The sequence below is a fragment of the Mytilus edulis genome, chromosome 5 (genome assembly GCF_963676685.1).
Source record: "Mytilus edulis chromosome 5, xbMytEdul2.2, whole genome shotgun sequence".
Taxonomy (NCBI): domain Eukaryota; kingdom Metazoa; phylum Mollusca; class Bivalvia; order Mytilida; family Mytilidae; genus Mytilus; species Mytilus edulis.
In genome coordinates this window covers 72,267,301-72,288,614 of record NC_092348.1, presented here as the reverse complement: position 1 = coordinate 72,288,614, position 21,314 = coordinate 72,267,301, and the positions used below count along the sequence as shown (strand labels likewise).

The 21,314-nt window shown below is 30.9% G+C and overlaps 1 protein-coding gene across 1 annotated transcript in view; it reads right to left on the bottom strand.

Moving 5' to 3' along the window:
* Nucleotides 1–1,831: 1,831 nt before the first annotated feature.
* Nucleotides 1,832–21,314, bottom strand: part of LOC139524398 (GPI ethanolamine phosphate transferase 1-like) — a 29,112-nt gene continuing 9,629 nt past the window's right edge. The window contains exons 14-30 of the mRNA XM_071319168.1: nucleotides 20,899–20,955; nucleotides 20,481–20,560; nucleotides 19,948–20,135; nucleotides 19,305–19,377; nucleotides 18,479–18,581; nucleotides 13,316–13,411; nucleotides 12,692–12,783; nucleotides 12,195–12,245; nucleotides 10,851–10,926; nucleotides 9,880–9,988; nucleotides 9,304–9,406; nucleotides 8,342–8,429; nucleotides 7,675–7,761; nucleotides 6,887–6,942; nucleotides 6,379–6,454; nucleotides 5,956–6,072; nucleotides 1,832–2,569 (exon numbers count right to left, since the gene is read on the bottom strand). Coding sequence (XP_071175269.1) covers nucleotides 2,399–2,569; nucleotides 5,956–6,072; nucleotides 6,379–6,454; nucleotides 6,887–6,942; nucleotides 7,675–7,761; nucleotides 8,342–8,429; nucleotides 9,304–9,406; nucleotides 9,880–9,988; nucleotides 10,851–10,926; nucleotides 12,195–12,245; nucleotides 12,692–12,783; nucleotides 13,316–13,411; nucleotides 18,479–18,581; nucleotides 19,305–19,377; nucleotides 19,948–20,135; nucleotides 20,481–20,560; nucleotides 20,899–20,955 — 1,623 coding nt within the window. The 3' untranslated portion in view covers nucleotides 1,832–2,398. The remainder of the gene's footprint in view (nucleotides 2,570–5,955; nucleotides 6,073–6,378; nucleotides 6,455–6,886; nucleotides 6,943–7,674; nucleotides 7,762–8,341; nucleotides 8,430–9,303; nucleotides 9,407–9,879; nucleotides 9,989–10,850; nucleotides 10,927–12,194; nucleotides 12,246–12,691; nucleotides 12,784–13,315; nucleotides 13,412–18,478; nucleotides 18,582–19,304; nucleotides 19,378–19,947; nucleotides 20,136–20,480; nucleotides 20,561–20,898; nucleotides 20,956–21,314) is intronic.

The following is a 21,314-nucleotide window of genomic DNA, read 5'->3' as shown; positions in this document are numbered from 1 at the left end:
ATTGCATATAAAAAAAAACACATTTGAATTATAACTATAAAACCATTTGTTTAATTTTAACTCAAATTGTTGGATAGAAATAAGATAATGCCTAATGTTTACAAATGAGACATTTTTCCATACAACAAACAAAGGACTTTAAAAAGTCAGTCCTTGGCCATCTGTTAGTAATTAATTATGAAATTTTAACCATCAATTAACCTGTTTCTGCTCAGAAACTGTTCAAGAATTGGACTTTTATTATCAAGGGATGGAGATAATATGTTCCAGTACAACATATGTGATTCTGAAGCTAGTTGTTAATCAAAGATGGCTGCCATATATGATAATTGGGCCCTATGGGGAAACACATTCAAACAGCCTTCTCTATGTAACAGCATCCCTGACTAGAGAATAATTCAATCAAACCTTGTGTATGCAGGTCAGATATATAGTTTTAACACTCCCCCCCCCCCCCTAATGGGAAAAAAGCATACATGCAACTTCTTGCAAACAGCATCACTGAATGGATTAAATCGAACAGTCACAAACTGGTTTGTAGAAAAACAAGAGGCTCTCAAGAGCCTGAATCGCTCACCTTGATTTTTTTGGCATTTATCTTTCGTTTAAGTGTCCAATTTCATCATACTTTGGTTTTTTTTGTTTAATGTATATTAATAAGTGTTTGAAAATGCAGTGTTTTGTCATAATTCTATGCTTTGGTTTTTGAGATATAAGCCAAAAACTGTATTTTACCCCTATGTTCTATTTTTAGCCATGGCAACCATGTTTGTTTTAAAGAAACAGAAAATTAAACACAAACTTCATTAAAGATACCTTAAGGATCATTCAGCTAAAATTTGGTTGGAATTGGTTCAGTAGTTTTAGAGGAGAAGATTTAAAGTTAGAAAACATGATAAACAAATTGTGTAAAAATTGTCCTTAAAGGGCAATAACTCTGTAAGGGGTCAATTGACAATTTTGGTCATATGAACTTATTTGTAGATCTTACTTTGCTGAACATATTTGTTGTTTACAGCTTATCTTTATCATTAATACTATTCAAGATAATAACCAAAAACTGCTAAATTTCCTTAAAATTACCAATTTTAGTGGCAGCAACCCAACAATGGGTTATTAGATTCATCTGAAAATTTCAGGGCTGATAGAATGTTACCTTATGAACACATTAACCCATGTCAGATTTGCTCTAACTGCTTTGGTTTTTGAGATATAAGCCAAAAACTGCATTTTACCCCTATGTTCTATTTCTAGTCATGGCTGCCATGTTTTTTGACGAAACAGAAAATAAAACACAAACTTTATTCTAGATACCATAAGGATCATTCAGCTTAAGTTTGGTTGGAATTGGTTCCGTAGTTTCAGAGGAGAAGGTGTTTGAAATAGTTTACACCAGATGGACGACGAACGCCAAGTGATGGCTAAAGCTCACCATTCCTTCGGAACGGTGAGCTAAAAAATTAGCTGATGCTTTGAAACTGCATCATAAACTAAACTTATATTATGCACAGAGAAGGAATTATAGTACTTCATAAAGTTTGTGATTTTAGTGTCAAACCTAAGTCCCAGACAATAGCCACCATGGAAAATTATTTCAACAAAGAAACTATGTGAAAAATGTAAACAGTTGCTTATCAACAACATCAAATACTGTTGTTATATTATGCATGATGAAATGAGTTTATAATTATAATTTGGCTTGATATAAAAAAAAAAAATGGTTTCCAACAGGGAGCATATTTTAAACATACATGTAAATAAGTTGATCTTGATTCTGAGTTGGCTTTTGATACAATATGATAGGTTTACATCCTACCATATAAAAATAAAATGACAATATAATGTCCATCAATTTGTGATTCTTGTACAAAATTTGAGCTTTTATTTTTGTCTGTTGTTCTAAACATAAAAAGTTTCTCTCTCATCAGATACCCAGAATTAGTTCATACTAAACCAGTATTTTTATCTTCATGATATCTATATTCAAAGAAAAAATGCACTGTGTGATTTCAATGTGAGGTAATGAGAGAAAATGATCTGACCTGAAAAGTATAATCATTTCTTTTGGTTTGGATAATACATTATATAAATATGAGTATTTATGGATAATGAATAGTATAAATATGAGGATCATAATTCAAATATATTTTTTTTTAAATTTGGGAATAAGGTTACATACAAAATAATGACAAATAATGCTAATTCAATAATTATCATATCAACAAATTACAGTCTCTTCTAAGGTCACAGTTCATAAAAACTTATCATTTAACAAATACAATCGGATTGTCATTGGAAGACATTAGTCAAACAAACAGAGCATACTAAGACTAGAATAGATGATACTATTTTTCTTTCTCCGCCAACACAATTATCAAAAACAATGCTGACAAATAACTCACTCTCTACTGTGTTTAATCCTAGGGAGAACGGAGACAGTTGTCAAAGCATGAGATAATACAAACAGTACCATAAGAAATATAATCATACACATCACTATCACATAATGACTAATACTGGTTCCAATCTCTAACCAACTACCATAGTCTCTAACCAGAAAGAAAAAATTCTGAAATATAAATCAATCTTTATATTTATTTATAATTCTCAGAAATGTTCATTACACTTAAGGTAATTCAAAGTTTCTGAATCATTGTAAAGTTGCTTTGCCAATACAGAAAAGAACAAAATTTTAAAAAGCGCAGCCTGATCCGACCGCAGAGGTTGAACCCTAAACAGTTGTGGTAAATTTGGACACAATATTCAAGCTTGATTCTGTCTGAATTTGGGTTGGGATCAAATTTTTGACAAAGTATAGATTTCTGACACAAAATAAATGTCAAGATCTTACAAATTTCTTGCACAATACTGTGCAATTAAAGATTCTTCTTGAAAACTTTGAAAAATTAGAAATTTTAAAAATTTTGAAAAACAAATTTGAACCCCCCCCAAACTTTTTGAATCCCAGTTTGGAGCAATTACCCCCACACTCAAACCCAGCCTTTCCTTTGTAGTATGGAACCTTGTAGTATGATTTCACAAAGATTCATATTCTTCAACAAGAGTTATTGTCTGGAAACTAGAAAAATGCTTGTTTTTGGGTCCTTTATTGGACCCTAATTCCCGCATGAACTGGGCAATTACTCCCAAACTCCATCCCAGCCTTTCTTTTGTGAAATGGATCCTTGTGGTACAATGTAAGAGAGATCCATACACTTATACACAAGTAATTGTCCAGAAACTACAACCAGATGCTCCGCAGGGCGTAGCTTTATACGACCGCAGAGGTTGAACCCTGAACGGTTAGGGCAAGTATGGACACAACATTCAAGCTGGATTCAGCTCTAAATTTGGATTGTGATTAAATAGTTGACACAGCATAGGTTTCTGACACAGAATGAATGTGTTCTAATGAACTTAAAATTTTTGTTTCTCTTAGAGCAATTCACTATGCTGTTGAATATTAATCCTCTCAAAAAAATGTTTGAAGAAATTTTCTTTTTTATTTATGAAATTTCAAATGAGAAAAAATTGAACCCAATTTTTTTAATCACATCCCCCTTTCCCTTATTCCAAAACTAATCTCAATTAAAATTTCTAATGGAGTTTGCAACAATAACTACTCATTTAAATACATCATAAAATATAAAGATGTAAAAAAACTGCTTGTTATCACTGAATGGTAAAGATTATTTTAATTTATCAGTTGGTAGTAAAAAGTGAATATACATTGTATATTGTATATAACAAAGATTTAAGTTGATTCTGGACAAAGAAAGATAACTCCAATTAAAAAAAAATCTTGCTATTGCACAATATTTTGCAATTAGATATTTCTTGCTTACTATTCTGGACAAAGAAAGATAACTCTAATTAAAAAAAATTTTGATATTTCACAATATTGTGCAATTAGATATTTCTTGCCATTGCGCAATACTGTGCAATTGAAAAGACTTGCTATTGCACAATACTTAATATAATAATTATAGATCCTGATTTGGACCAACTTGAAAACTGGGCCCATAATAAAAAATCTAAGTACATTTTTGGATTCAGCATATCAAAGAACTTCAAGATTTCAATTTTTGTTAAAATCACACTAAGTTTAATTTTGGACCCTTTGGACTTTAGTGTAGACCAATTTGAAAACAGGACCAAAAATGAAGAATCTACATACACAGTTAGATTTGGTATATCAAAGAACCCCATTTATTCAATTTTTGATGAAATCAAACAAAGTTTAATTTTGGACCCCGATTTGGACCAACTTGAAAACTGGGCCAATAATCAAGAATCTAAGTACATTTTTAGATTCAGCATATCAAAGAACCTAACTGATTCATTTTTTGTCAAAATCAAACTTAGTTTAATTTTGGACCCTTTGGACCTTAATGTAGACCAATTTGAAAACGGGACCAAAAGTTAAGAATCTACATACACAGTCATGACAGTTAGATTCAGCATATCAAAGAACCCCAATCATTCAATTTTGATGAAATCAAACAAAAGTTTAATTTTGGACCCTTTGGGCCCCTTATTATGTTGGGACCAAAACTCCCAAAATCAAACCCAACCTTTCTTTTATGGTCATAAACCTTGTGTTTAAATTTCATAGATTTCTATTTACTTATACTAACGTTATGGTGCGAAAACCAAGAAAAATGCTTATTTGGGTCCCTTTTTGGCCCCTAATTCCTAAACTGTTGGGACCTAAACTCCCAAAATCAATACCAACCTTCCTTTTGTAGTCATTAACATTGTGTTTAAATTTCATTGATTTCTATTTACTTAAACTAATGTTATTGTGCGAAAACCAAGAATAATGCTTATTTGGGCCCTTTTTTGGCCCCTAATTCCTAAACTGTTGAGACCAAAACTCCCAAAATCAATCCCAACCGTTCTTTTGTGGTCATAAACCTTGTGTCAAAATTTCATAGATTTCTATTAACTTAAACTAAAGTTATAGTGCGAAAACCAAGAAAATGCTTATTTGGGCCCTTTTTGGCCCCTAATTCCTAAAATGTTGGGACCAAAACTCCCAAAATCAATACCAACCTTCCTTTTGTGGTCATAAACCTTGTGTTAAAATTTCATAGATTTCCATTCACTTTTACTAAAGTTAGAGTGCGAAAACTAAAAGTATTCGGACGCCGGACGACGACGACGCCGCCGACGACGACGACGACGACGACGACGACGCCGACGCCAACGTGATAGCAATATATGACGAAAATTTTTTCAAAATTTGCGGTCGTATAAAAATGCTAGTTTTTTGCCCCTTTTTGGCCCTTAATACCTAAACTGTTGGCACCATCGCCCCAAAAATGAATCTAAAACCTTCTACCTGTGGTATTAAACATTGTGGTACAATTTCAGAGCAATTGAAATACAAGCAAGTTGATATCCTGAAAGTAGACAAATGCTTGTTTTGGGCCCCTTTTGGGCCCCTAATTCCAAATCGGTTGGGACCATCAATCCCAACCTTCCTTTTGTTTGAACCTTCTTTTAAAATCTCATAGAGATCATTCACTTAAACCAAAGTTATTGTCCAGACACCAAATGTGTCTTTGGAGGACGACACAGATGACATCATACCAATACATAATCCAAAAAAAAAATTTGCGGTCGTATAAAAATGAACTTATGACAAAAATAAACTTTACACCAAAAAAATTAGACATTTATTGATTGGTATTTGATTTACACCCAGTGGAAATAATTTCATGGATATTTTTATTTTTTTTTCCTTCATATTCTCTGCATTTTTTAAGATTTTGGATTTGTACTTGAAAATCAAATTAAAGTGTCAATTCAAACAAACAGCTAACGTTGTAATTTATAATTACAGTCATACTAAATGCCCCATTAACTTAATACCAAGGCATACATTATGTTTTTGCAGAGACATTTGACAAATGGTTAAAAATATAACTATGAAAGCTTTTGAATACTTACTAATGCCATGAAATCTGACATAATGAGTACTATCAGAAACAAAGCTTTAGTTGGAATGGCTGTCAGAACATGTATGGCATGGAAAACACAGCTTACCAAAACAAACGGTAGTACATTCTGAAGAAAAAAAAATTGAGACTACAAACAAAGCTTCGGTTGAAATGGATGTCAACATATGTTTAGCATGCAGATACTACTAGTGTTGTCATTATTTGGAATTTCAAAATTGTCATCTTCATTTTATGCAGACCATATCAAATTGAACAAACATGAAATACTATTTTTTCTTTGATTGGATTTTTAAAATTCTGGCCTATCTTGTAATTCAGTCTCTTTGGTAACTTTATAATATTTACTACTCAAATTCCAAGGAGGTAAAAAATATAAATGATTGTGCTTCAAAGGAGATCAGTAATGACTTACCTTTAACATCATGAGAGATCCCATCACGAATGGATCAAACTTTGTAACAAAACAATACACTGAGGCTGGTTCAAAACTGAAAATAATATGTATGAAATATTAGGTCAGCTCCTGAATTGAAAGTGAGTGAGTGTGAGGGGAAAGGACAAAATACAACATAACCACCCCATTTGGGAAATGTTAACTATTTTGTTAGTTTTTTATTTTTAAAATGATTTGAGTGTGTGTGTATGTGTGTGTAATTATCGTTATTTTAATAATCCTGGTTTTATCAAATCCTTAATCTATACAATGACTATTTAGGTTCCTTTTGGAAATCAGTAAATAAATCTTAACACATTGTCTTTTTATTCTTTAACTTCTCAACAAATTTCAATTGGAAAAACAGCATAGTTAAGAAAAGAGTATCAAATCACAAACAGTGTAAATAATCAACATCAAAGCAAAATAGGACTGTTTGCTGCGACACATGAGATCAAATTATCCTTGAATATTCTACACAATTTACCTGTTAATACTTGCAATATTTCCTGTTCCAAAAAATGCCACTAGTATAAAAAATATCTGATAATGGCTCAGGAAAATCAAATGTAATATTATGTTATATAAACAGAAGGATACTGCAAATAAAAAATAAAAATAAAAGGGAAATTGTCCATGGGACACAAATGCCTCCACTTGTTAATATACTGCAAGTTCAACTATTTTTCCATTTATAAAGGGACATAACTTGAGAACTGAGAAAGTTACCCCACACACATTCCAATTTGATCAGTCTTTGGTGGCAAGATGCATTGTGGTTAAGTTTCATAACATTAGGTTGAAGCTAAAATTAGTGTGGAATTGGGAAATTCAGCAATTTTTCTATTTATAAAGGGACATCACTCAAAAAACTATTTAAAATTAAGACTTGATCTGTGTATGGTGATAGCAAGCTATGTGTTTTTCTTAATATTTGGTGGAGGCAATTAATGTTACTATGAGGAAATGTCAAATAACTCAATTTTTGTGTTCCTAAAAGGGACATAACTTTAGAAAAGAGTGAAATTGATGTATCCAAATTCTAACATAAGCTGTGTTTGGTGATAATTTTTGGTTTCGGTAACTAAAGTTGCAGAAAAACAAAACCATAAATATAAAAGCATGTAATATGGATAGATGTATGTACATACAGAAGCTCAGGGGTAAGCCTTTAAACCCCTTTGCCTAGCAACGGCAATATTAAAACTAGCTGCATTTCATTAAAAAAAAAATCTTCTGTAGATATAAAATTCCAAATTTAACAAAAAAGGATACATAATAGAAAGCTCTTCTAATGTCTTCAGTGTTTATAATTCTGTGTAGCTGATTTTTACTTGATGCAACAAAATCACAATCTTCTAACTGAAAAATAAAATAATTATACATATAAAGCATAACTTTTGAAATCATAAAAGAATAGTTTTGTTACAAATTATTTGTTTCATTGACAGCAATGGTTAAGTGTTTTAATGTGGAATATGTTTTAAAGGTTTAAATCTTGGTTTAGTGAGAGACTTTTTATAACAAATTGTAGAACTATCAGTGAGCTGAATATATTTAGTCAAAGTTTTAAAATAGAACTATTTTCATATCTTCTTTTATACCATCCTTTCAATAAAGTTATTCATCTCTTTGCTATCTCTAAGCTAGTTGCCATGAGAATCATCAGCCCAATAGTCAGTTTTTGGTAATGGCATGAAATTACGAATATATAGATTCTACCACTGAATCTGGTGCGATATGATATTTATCCACTAGAGTCGATAAATTTTCAAATTTAAAACATGAGGCTCGCCGTGATAGATTAATTTCAAATTTCAAAAATTTGTCATAAAGAGGTGAACACTTTAAACTCTAAAACGTACCCAAGACTGCAAATTGCATCGTAAATGTAAGCAATTGGTTAAATGCCCCTTTGTGTTATAAAGTAAATGATACTTACACTGACTTTTTTATCATTCAAATTTATCTCTAACTTCATCCAGAAATATAAAACTGCTGTCAAAGTTACAAAAAATAAATCTTCATATCTGTATTTTATGTAAGGATATATAACTTTTAATGAAGTGCCAACTAAACTAATAAAAAAATAGTTTCAAGCATTACACAATACATATTACATTCATAGACTTCACACACAAGATGTATGTAAGTAAGCCTATATTATGTAAAAGTTCAACGTAAAATTTTGAAGGAAAAATTTGTTAAACAGTTTAATTGTGTTAAATAAAGTAGCTATCAATTAAGAGGGGGGGGGGGGGGGGGGGGGGGGGGGCAATACATTTTTATGTTGACCTGTTTTGGACCTTTTTATGGTGTTGTTAATTGTTATCTGAGATCAATTTAAGCTGCTTACTGTTTTCAACCCACTTTGTTAACTGTTATCAGCATTTTTGCATTTTTTGTTAACTGTTTTTTTCCAAAATGGAGGTGTTGTTAACATGTTAACGAACCCTCTATTGCCCCCCCTCAATTAATAAACAATACCCCACATATACATTAAATTTGCATCACATGTAATGTACATGCTGTTATATACAAGATGAACCACGAGCTAGTTCTCAGTAATTGTATCCTGCTCAAAACTGTTGACTCAATTTTGTAGTAAAAGTACTATGAGCTATTTCTCAATCATTATACCCCAGCTCAAAACTGTTCACTCAATTTTGTAGTAAAAGTACTATGAGCTATTTCTCAATCATTATACCCCAGCTCAACACTGTTGACTCTATTTCTTCCCTCAATCTTCAAAAAATCCATGAAATATAAACGAATCTTTAAAAGTTAACAATATCTATTTGCCTATGTTCAAACAGTTACAATCAACTACTTACTATGATATATAAATATTTATATATAAAAATCAATTCCCAAGTTTGACAGTATGATGACTATTAAGGATACGATATACTCAGCAGTAAATATGGAGGAAATAAAGCCAAGGTTACTGTAAACAATCTGTGTGTTACTGATGTCCCTCCTAGGAATGGTGATATCATTGAAAACACTGAAAAATATGAAAACAAAAATGTTTTCTTTCTCAATCTAACACAAAAATGAATCATAAAATATATCAATTACAATTTTCCCGGAAAATCTGCATTAAATTTGTTGATAGATTCAGTAAATGTAACAAATACTGTAGCTGCAGAAAAATTACTCTTAGATCCTGATGATATTTTTTGACTATGGTCAGCAAATAGTTAAAAAATATCATAAGGACCTGAGCTACAAATACTGATGAAAATCAAAAGCAAATGGTTTTGAAATAAAACAAAAAAGTGTTCATTTTGACACTGATTATAGTCATGGCTTTTTATCACAGAAAATTTCTAGTCCCTCTGAAGACAAATAACAGCAATTTAATCACTTCTGCAGGACAGTTTCAGATTTTCAACCTTTTTTTTCATGGAAATCATTGTGTATGTTTCAGTTAAAAGTTTTCTTTCAAACAAAATGAAAAATAAAGAAATGTGTTACCTAATATGACATAGCTTGTTAGTCGATTTATGAATGGAAGACCTTGACTTCTGGCTATACTACTGGAGACTGTCCATACATTATATGTGGCTAAACCAATAACTATCACCTGAAATGTAAATGTCAAACTTTCTATTATTGTTGATTGAGAGTTTGCTAAACTACATGTAAGATTAGAAACATTAAGATAAGGAATATTGATCAATTCTAATGTCTTTTAGGGGTTTCCTTAGTTCAACATTAGCACTGCCAACAGTATGACATCAATAAAGTAATCAAATTCCGTTAAAACAAGAATTCCATACATATACAGTCATGATACCTTTAGCTGAACAAATTGGAAAACAAGCTTTGTAACTGCTGTAGAAGTATCACAATGATTTTCTATTCTTTATTTTGATGCTTTCCTTTCACACAGTTCCATAATGTTTGTATTTAACTTTTAAGGATATGGTTTGCACTTCATGTTTGCAACTTTTTTCCCCCCAAATATTTATTCTGTATATAGAATTAAACAGTTATTTTTTTTACTATTACCAGTAATAGAGTTTTCATGCATTAAGTTATCTTGATTGTTGTCAATTTTCTTCTGGTGAAAACTTAATATCCCTTGCTTAACAATACTTTTAAATAGTTTAAATACATGTTAGGAGCCTGTAATTCAGTGGTTGTCGTTTGTTTATGTGTTACATATTTGTTTTTTTCGTTCATTTTTTTATATAAATAAGGCCATTAGTTTTCTCATTTGAATTGTTTTAAATTGTCTTATCGGGGCCTTTTATAGCTGACTATGCGGCATGGGCTTTGCTCATTGTTGAAGGCCGTACAGCGACCTATAGTTGTTAATGTCTGTGTCATTTTGGTCTCTTCTGGACAGTTGTCTCATTGGCATTCATACCACATCTTCTTTTTTATATTATTAATACACAAATAACTACTCACATATTTATATATATAAGCTTCTCATTTACCTGAATAATGTTAACTATAAAAATATGCTGATGTCTGAATTTTCTTTCTTTTCTTGCTTCATGACTTCTCTTTAAACTAAAATATAAACTGATTGGTTTATTATAAAAGCTTAAACAAAACTAATACTTACATTGTCCTAGCCTTGACAATGTTTATAGAGGGTGGCAAAGGGTTATTTTTGTGCAACATGTTTTTCCATTTTTATTTCATGTGCAGCCGTGAAAAAGGTTAATTATTCACTGTGTTTCGTGAAATCGATATATAGATCAACGTGCAAGAAATTTTTAATTGTTCGTTCATCGTGAATAGGCAATGTTATTTCGCCTTCTTCCCTTTACGCCCCTCTTTATATAAAACTCAATGTAAAAAAAAATAAGTAATCAATTCCACTCTGTGTAGTATTTCTATTTGTATCAATCTAATGAGTTGCCTTTTTCAACTGATTTTTATAGTTCATTCTTATGTTGTACTGTTCCACCAATATCCCAGGTTAGGGGAGGGTTGGTATCCGGCTTACATGTTTAACCCCTCCACATTCTGTATGTTTTTGCCTGTAATATAGTGGTTGTCGCTGTTGATGTGTTACATATTTGTTTTTCGTTCATTTTTTGTACATTAATAAATAATTAGGCTGTTGAATTATTTTACATTTGTCATTTCAGGGCCTTTTATAGCTGAATATGCAATATGGGCTTTGCTCATTGTTGAAGGCTTACTATGGCCTATAGTTGTTAATTTCTTTGTCATTTGGTCTCTTGTAGAGAGCTGTCTCATTTGCAATCATACCAAATTTCCTGTTTTATATTTTAACAAATGATTTGTGACATAAGAAAGTTTAACCCATGTGGTGTGCACACATTGAAACATACTTACTCTATCAGTCCTGATGTTTTAAAATCTATGATGAACATCCATGCCTTTATTCCTGTACATTTTGTTTTGTCACCCTAACTGATCGTATGTTCATATTGCTTGCTTGTTATCTATATGTAATTGTTTTGTTGTCATGTACTGTGGATTCATTTATTTTCGTGGATTGAAGAAAACTTGCATATTCATGAACATTTAATTTCTTTGTTTTGACAAAGACTGCATAAATTCCTTTAGAAAATTTGTTTCTCATTGAACGTTTTAAATCCCCTGAACCCACACATCCTATGAAAATTGGTATCCAACGAATATTAATGATTCCACAGTACGACACAAATTGACAAAGTAACCTTATATAGTTGTTGTATTCACAATTGTACTGTTCATTCATATATATGGGTGAGGAAATTCAATATTTGGATCACACAAAATCTGAAAGATTTATATAAGTCATAATGCAAAAATCTACTCACCAGAATATCAAATAGGAAGTTGATAAGACAACAAAAACTCCACTTGTTATTCTGAAAATTAAAAACTTGTAAATTAATATTCACAGGAATATTATGTTGAATCCAGTTTTTTGCAAACTCAATCTGTGGCAAAAATATTGTGTAGTTGTGGTAATCAAATTCAGCAGGAAGGAAATGATATCTGCTGGATTTTGGTACAATAGATATTGATAGGGTTTTTATAGAATTTTGATACGTTATTCTCCTACAGTTGCTATCCAATATTATTCACAAACATGTGTACTATAAGAAAATCTCAAGGTATTTGGTCCCAATGATTTTAGATAATAAAAAAAAAAGCGTTTAGAATAAGCAGATGTTTGGATATCAAGTTATTTAGAACATTTAAACCTACCAACAGAGATTCTTGCTTAAGTAGATCATAAAAATGTGATCTCTGAATATATTCAAACAAATGAAGATGGACAAAAACAGTTATCAAAATTTTATCAACTTACACATAAACATAATTAATTTGCCTTCCAACAACTGGAGCTAATGGAAACACAGAAAGCAACAGGCATGAGACAGTCCAACCAGCTGCTGTTACCTGCAAAATATTTAGGGAGGAAACATGTGTAAACTGTAAAACATAAATGACAAAATATGTATCCCAAAACAAAATCTCTTTCAAAAGTTCCATTTAATTGCTTGCTGTTGTTGTTATGAACTGTGATGTTAAGTTGTCTCCCTTTCCCTAAAATGTATATTTTTTTTTAATTTTGTAAATATTTGAATATAACTAAAAGGTTATGACTAAAAAATAATGCATTGCTGGAGAAATCCCAATATTTATGATGGAAATCTAGATTCAAATTTCATGAATTACTGTTTTCAGATCAAACCACAAATCACAAATCAGGCTTTAAAATTATTATGTCAGAGAGTCATATCTTTACTATGAAATTTCATTATGCTGAGCAAATGAATTCTCAATCTCCTTGTTTTTCAAATTAGTATATAAGAATGTTTGGTCTTAACAGTATAACTTGATACAAATCAGATCTCACTTGGCCAATGTTTCATAAGGTTAGAGCTCTCATAATTTTTCCCTGCTGAAACTAATATACTATTGATCTAACCTTATCTTTCCATATATTTTTGGCTGTTATCAAAGGCCATACTGCTATCATAATTAAGCCAACGGATAGCAGTTCTCTTTTAAAGAAACCCATCACCTGAAAATAAATTCATACAATGAAAGACAAACGTGTGTTTACCTCTATTAAACATACAACAGCTTTCTCAAACAATCTAGTGAGCCTACATCTTTAATATGATTATATTTCAAAAATATACTTTAATAGTAAAAGTTTATCAGTCCATTTTCATAAAAAAAATTAAAGAACCTTGTCACTGGGCAAACAAAATTTCACCAGATTCCTAAGTTCTAAGAGTACTTAATTACTCTGATAAAAGTAAACTGATAAAAAAAATTTGTGTATGTGCACATATATTTATTATGCCTTTATTATCTACAAAGATTCCTGAAATTTTGTTATGTGGTTTCAGAGAAGTTTGATGAAAACTGGCAGATGTTTATTTAGACAAAATTTTATAAGTGTAACTTAACAACTAGGGAATAATTTGAATCAATATATCCTAACAATATGCACACCAACATAGTATATCCTTATTATATACCACGTTTCATGAAATTCTGTTGTGTGGTTTCAGAGGAGTTGCAATGATAAACTGTTGCAGAAGTATATTTAAGCCAAAAACAAAAGTTCAAAGGTGCATAATTCCTTGAAAAAAGGATGAAACCTAATTTCTTGTCAAAATCATTATACCATTTGTTCCATGGGGTAAAATTAATTAGTACAGCACTGGCAGCAGTATTTCTTCCTTTAATTGTACATTAAACTTTTCTAAGGTACAACGTTTCTTCTTTAAGACAGTTATGAGAATTAGTAACCAGAGGCTCTAAAGAGGCTGTGTCGCTCACCTTGGTCTATGTGAAAACAGCTTATTAAACAAAGGACACATATCATAGACGAGAATAGAATTCATGATAAAATCATGTTTTGGTGATGATGATGTGTTTGTCAATCTCATTTTACTGAATATTCTTGCTGTTTTCAATTTTCTCTATCTATAATGAACTTGGCTCAGAAGTTTCAAAGGAACACATTTTGCATAAGTTTACAAAAATTTACAAAATTTTATATGAAAATTGTTCAAAAATTACTTAAGAGTAATAACTCCTTCAGGGATCAATTGACTGATTTGGTAAAGTTGACTTATTTGTGGATATTACTTTGCTATACATATTAAATTGCTGTTAACAGTTTATCTCTATCTAAGATAATATTGAAGATAATAACAAACCAGATGCTCCGCAGGGCGCAGCTTTATACAACCGCAGAAGTTGAAACCTGAACGGTTGAGGCAAGTATGGACACAACATTCAAGCTGGATTCAGCTCTAAATTTGGATTGTGATTGAATAGTTGACACAGCATAGGTTTCTGACACAGAATGAATGGGTTCTAATGAACTTAAAATATTTTTTTGCCTTTGAGCAATTCACTATGCTGTTGAATATTAATCCTCTCAAAAAAATGTTTGAATTAATTTTCTTTTTATTTATGAAATCTGAAATGAGAAAAATTTAACCCCCCCCCATTTTTTTTTCACATCCCCCTTTCCCTTTTTCCAAAACTGATCTCAATTCAGATTTCTAATGGAGTTTGCAACAATAACTACTCATTTAAATACATCATAAAATATTAAAATGTAAAATAAAGTGCTTGTTATCACTGAATGGTAAAGATTGTTTTAATTTATCAGTTGGTAGTAAAAGTGAATATACATTGTATATTGTATAAAACAATGATTTAAGTTGATTCAACTACTATTCTGGACAAAGAAAGATAACTCCAATTGAAAATTTCTTGCTATTGCACAATATTGTGCAATTAGATATTTCTTGCTATTGTGCAATACTGTGCAATTAAAAATATTTGCTATTGCACAATACTGTGCAATTGAAGATTTCTTGCTATTGTGCAATACTGTGCAATTTTAAATTTCTTGCTATTGCACAATACTGTGCAATTAAAGATTTCTTGCTATTGCTGAATACTGTGCAATTGAAAATTTCTTGCTATTGCACAATACTTAATATAATAATTTTGATCCTGATTTGAACCAACTTAAAAACTGGGCCCATAATCAAATATCAGTATATAAGTACATGTTTAGATTCAGCATATCAAAAAAGCCCAAGAATTCAATTTTTGTTAAAATCAAACTTAGTTTAATTTTGGACCCTTTGGACTTTAATGTAGACCAATTTGAAAAGGGGGCCAAAAATTAAGAATCTACATACACAGTTAGATTTGGCATATCAAAGAACCCCAATTATTCAATTTTTGATGAAATCAAACAAAGTTTAATTTTGGACCACGATTTGGACCAACTTGAAAACTGGACCAATAATCAAAAATCTAAGTACATTTTTAGATTCAGCATATTAGGGAACCCCAAGGGTTCATTTTTTGTTAAAATCAAACTAAGTTTAATTTTGGACCCTTTGGACCTTATGTAGACCAATTTGAAAACGGGACCAAAAATAAAGAATCTACATACACAAACAGTTAGATTCGGCATATCAAAGAACCCCAATTATTCAATTTTTGATGAAATCAAACAAAGTTCAATTTTGGATCCTTTGGGCCCCTTATTCCTAAACTGTTGGGACCAAAACTCCCAAAATCAAACCCAACCTTTCTTTTATGGTCATAAACCTTGTGTTTAAATTTCATAGATTTCTATTTACTTATACTAAAGTTATGGTGTGAAAACCAAGAATAATGATTATTTGGGCCCCTTTTTGGCCCCTAATTCCTAAACTGCTGGGACCTTAACTCCCAAAATCAATCCCAACCTTCCTTTAGTGGCCATAAACCTTGTGTTTAAATTTCATTGGTTTCTATTTACTTATACTAAAGTTATGGTGTGAAAACCAAGAATAATGATTATTTGGGCCCCTTTTTGGCCCCTAATTCCTAAACTGCTTGGACCTCAACTCCCAAAATCAATCCCAGCCTTCCTTTAGTGGTCATAAACCTTGTGTTTAAAGGAGTAAGTTCGGTAAGTGCCATATTTGGCCCCAATTATAAAGTTCATGGTTACAAGACAATAATTGTTTTAAGTTGCCTTAGAGACATGTGAGAAAGTTAAACAGAGCTGTTTTTGTCAAAGTTTAGTTCTAACACGTTGATTTTTACATCCCAAAAAGGTCAAGATAAGGGATTTTGGTGAAATTTGACAAAATTAGCTGGATTTCAACCAAATAAAGGACCGGGAAACATAGAGCGCAGGCGTCGACAAGCTTAATATTCAAATAAGACATGTTAAATGTCTTCACAAACATTATTTTAAAAGATCTTTGTTGTCGACGTATGCGCTCTATGTTTCCTGTCAAATAATCTTTGGAAATTTACCCATTTTCATTGATTTTTTCGTGAAAAATCAATATGAGTACAACTTGTGATGTCATAATGAAACGCAGAAACGTAAAATTTTCAACAAAATGGCTTATATCCTATCTAGTCAATGTTTTAGCTATAATCTATTGTGATATTGGTCAATAAATCCGAATTTGAAATTAACGCTAAAAAAGGGGGCCATTTTAGGACCTTATCGAACATACTCCTTTCATTGGTTTCTATTTACTTATACTAAAGTTATTGTGCGAAAAACAAGAATAATGCTTATTTGGGCCCTTTTTAGGTCCCTAATTCCTAAACTGTTGGAACCAAAACTCCCAAAATTAATCCCAACCTTCCTTTTGTAGTCGTAAACCTTGTGTCAAAATTTCATAGATTTCTATTTACTTAAACTAAAGTTATAGTGTGAAAACTTTGCTCTAAATGCTTTGGTCTCAGATATATTAGCCAACAAGAATGTGTCCAAAGTACACGAACGAACGCACAACGGAGCCACAGAACCAGATAACATAATGCCCCTCTACTATCGTAGGTGGGGCATAAAAACTGTGTTTTACCCCTATGTACTTTTTTAGCCATGTTGGCCATCTTGGTTGGTGGGCTTGGTCGTCGAACACATTTTGCCCGAATGTTGACTTATTTGTTGATCTTACTTTGCTGAACATTATTGCTAAAACAGTTTATCTGTGTATATAATATCATTCAAAATAATACCCAAAAACTGCCAAATTTCCTTAAAATTACTAATTCAGGGGCAGCAACCCAACAACAGGTTGTCCGATTTATCTGAAAATTTCAGGGCAGATAGATCTAAACCTAATAAACAATTTTACCCCATGTTAAATTTGCTTTAAATGCTTTTAGTTTCAGAGATATAAGCCAAAATCTACATTTTACCCCTATGTTCTATTTTTAGCCATTATGGCCATCTGGGTTTGTTGGCCGGGTCACCGGACACATTATTTAAACTAAATACCCCAATAATAATTGTGTTCAAGTTTTGTTAAATTTGGTTCAGTAGTTTCAGAGGAGAAGATTTTTGTAAAATAATACTAAAATTTAAAAAAATGGTTAAAAATTATCTATAATGGGCGTTAACTCCTTAAGGAGTCAACTGACAATTTTGGTCATGTTGACTTATTTGTAGATCTTACTTTGATGAACATTATTGCTGTTCACAGTTTATCTCAATCTATACTATTATTCAAAATAATAACCAAAAACTGTAAAATTTCCTTAAAATTACTTATTCAAGGGCAGCAGCCCAACAACAGGTTGTCCAATTTATCTGAAAATTTCAGGGCAGATAGATCTTGACCTAATTAACAATTTTACCCTGTGTCAGATTTTCTCTAAATGCTTTAATTTCAGAGATATAAGCCAGTCTACATTTTACCCCTATGTTCTATTTTCAGCCATGGCGGCCATCTTGGTCGTTGACTTGGTCATCGGACACATTTTTTAAACTAGATACCCCAATGACGATTGTGGCCAAGTTTGTTTAAATTTGGCCCAGTAGTTTCATAGAAGATTTTTGTAAAATTCTACGGCCGCCAGACAACGGCTGCCAAGTGATGAGAAAAGCTCACTTGGCCCTATGGGCCAGGTGAGCTAAAGATTGTTTATCTGGTATATCCATTTCATCAAAGTGCCTTCCTTCTTCTAGGTACCTTTATTTTCAATTTAGTTTTTTTCAATTTTTCCGCTAGGGATCAAACCTTTTGTTTGCTGTACTAATACAATGTAGAATCAAGACATTTCTGAATTGAAGGAGATGATGTATACATACCAGTATTTCTAATCCTAAAACAGGTGGAACAATGGCTATGAAAACAGTCTTTATATTCTTTGTAAGATTCGTTTTTTTAAATAACTGCTTGAAAACTGTCAATCTGAAGAAAAATAATATTCTGAAAATAGTTCACCTTAGGTTTTCTATATACCACTACAAAGAATCTTTATACAGTTTCTGTGAATCACATTAATGTTGGTTTGTGTTTGTATTTTTATTTTAATCTGCAGTATGAGAATTAAGGCAGAAAAAAACCAATTGAAATATTTGTTTTAATTGGTAGCTAAATTTTACAGCAGACATTAACAATTTAATCTATTAAACTGTTACCATGATACAATAATTTTTCAAATACCATGTACATTAACCAATATTCGATTCACAAATTAACAGTGGCATTATATTTAATTGCACACTACAGATATTTTAAAGACTTTGATATTCATCTTAAGATTTGATTATTTCTTTACACAAGGTGTAGCAATTTTAGATAGTATCATTATTTAAAAGTGCAATGTTTTGACAGATTCGAGGTATTAATACAAAATTAAAACATACTACAAAGGTTGAGTGTTTATTGGCATAAAGTCATGTACAAATGTGATATCACTAAAACACAAAATTCATGGTAAGTGCATATTCAATACAGAAATTTATGTTTTCTGTTGCATGAATCAAAAAGATACCTTGCAACTTCACAACTTATTAACTAAACCTTAGTGCAATATTTGTGACTCCTAGACATGACATTCAATTTTTGTCTTGTTGGATTGCAGAATCATTGACATTTACCCAACATTTCATTTTATTCATATCAACATACCTCAAAGCAACAAACATCCATAAAACTACTGGTATTAAACAATACATATAATTGGTTAAGGGAAGTGACTGAACTGAAATATAAAACATACAGTGAAATGAGTACAAAAAGACACAAATTCAACCCTTTAAAATTGTGAACAAAGAAGATGTGAAGAAAAAAGTTATTGCTTTTATTATTGTTTCTATTATTACTACCGGTAGTAATCAGTTATCTGCAGAGTTGACATGCATGTAACTCTTATAAAGATTTGAATAAGTTTGGTCATTTAGCAAAACTATTTATAAAATTCATTTTGTTTTTGTTTTTATGAACAAAGACTTAAAACTTTTGGGATAATAATGGTCAAAATTGTATAAATATTGTAAAAGTGTAGCCTTCAAAAGTTTAATACTTATTTCTGGAAAAATAAACTAACCTCAACAGTAAATATTTTTAATCTTTATAAAGGGCAAAATGTTTTCTTTCCAACTTTAAAAGGAGTGATTAAGGATTTCATTCTGTACCATGTGTACAATTAAATGTCCTTATAAACAATATTTGAAGAAGAAAAAAATTGACTTCTGACAATAAATTTTATAATTCTTTGAAATTTGAATCATTTACTAAAAAAAGTGTGTAAATTCTTGCAGTTATCAAATACCTGTTAAAAGAACAATAACAGCTAATCCAACTATAGCAAATACCAGTTTAATTGGCTTTTCTTGTAACCATATTGGTTGTGACAACTTCTCAAGCTTTGTCATTACATTAACCAAACCAGAGTGATCCCTGACTACTAACGTCAATGTGTAGATCATCCAACCAACAAATCCAGAAACAATACTTAGGCTGTAAATAAATATATAGATTGAGTGAAGAACAGTACACAGTCTTTTTTCTAATAATTGATTGTTTTATGACAATAATTTTTAGGGTAAATTTATGTAGTTTGGGGAGTGGAATAACATTTTTAGAATTAAACATTAAATTTCTTTACTTTGGGTATAAATACTTTTTAAAATTCTTAAAAAAAATTAAAAGAAGAGATTTATTTGAAAATGTCTTGATGAAGAAATCAAATGAAACTAGACTTGACTATCAAAATTTGTAAAGAAATAATCAACAAAAGGAAGAATTTCACAGAACTTAAAAATATAGATCATAAGATCAAAAACTTTAAAAAATAAAACTTACCCCAAAAAGAATCGATCATATCCATGATAGTAATTCAATCCTTCTAAACCCAGCTCTATCAATGTTTGAGATTCTGTAATCTAATATAAAAATAAATCAATAAAAGAACTGTGTTTCAATGGTTCTTTCAATGGCAAATATATAATATTTTCTTTAAAAAGGAATGCTTTATAAGTTATATCACATATGCTCACAGCTTTTGTTAAACAACAGCATGGCATTGTGGCCATGCTTGACAATATTTCAGAAAAAATCTTCTCAGAGATCTTTAAAAGACTATGCTTCATTTAAAGGTAACTGCTATACTTCTTTTTAAATTTAAAAATAATCAAAAACACTTTATATTTAAAACTTGGACAGGATAAATATCCTATCTTACTAGATGCCACAGTAAAATCTATATTACAGTAAAACTTACAGCTAATTGATATTGCCCACTGCTGATCAAGTTTCTGATGTTTCTGATTCTGTCTTTCTGTAAAACAATAACAGTGTTATGATGCAATGAAGGAAATATGTTGGAATTATATTCGAACTATTAACATGAAACTTTATATGATAAAGAATATAAGTAAATGACCAATTGAAATTTTCACAGAATTAAATTTTGTATAGTTTTAACAAATCATTTTGTTATACTAGTATGTTCAAATTTCTATAGATGTTTTCCATTCAAGATATTAAAAAAGCATTTAACAAATGAATTCATGGATTTTTTTCTTTCTTTCAAAAACTAAATAAAATATATAAGAAATTACTAGTAACTTAGCAACTTCTATCTAAATGGCAACAAACTACCTATATCACTCAGGATCACCATACCATTAAGGAGCA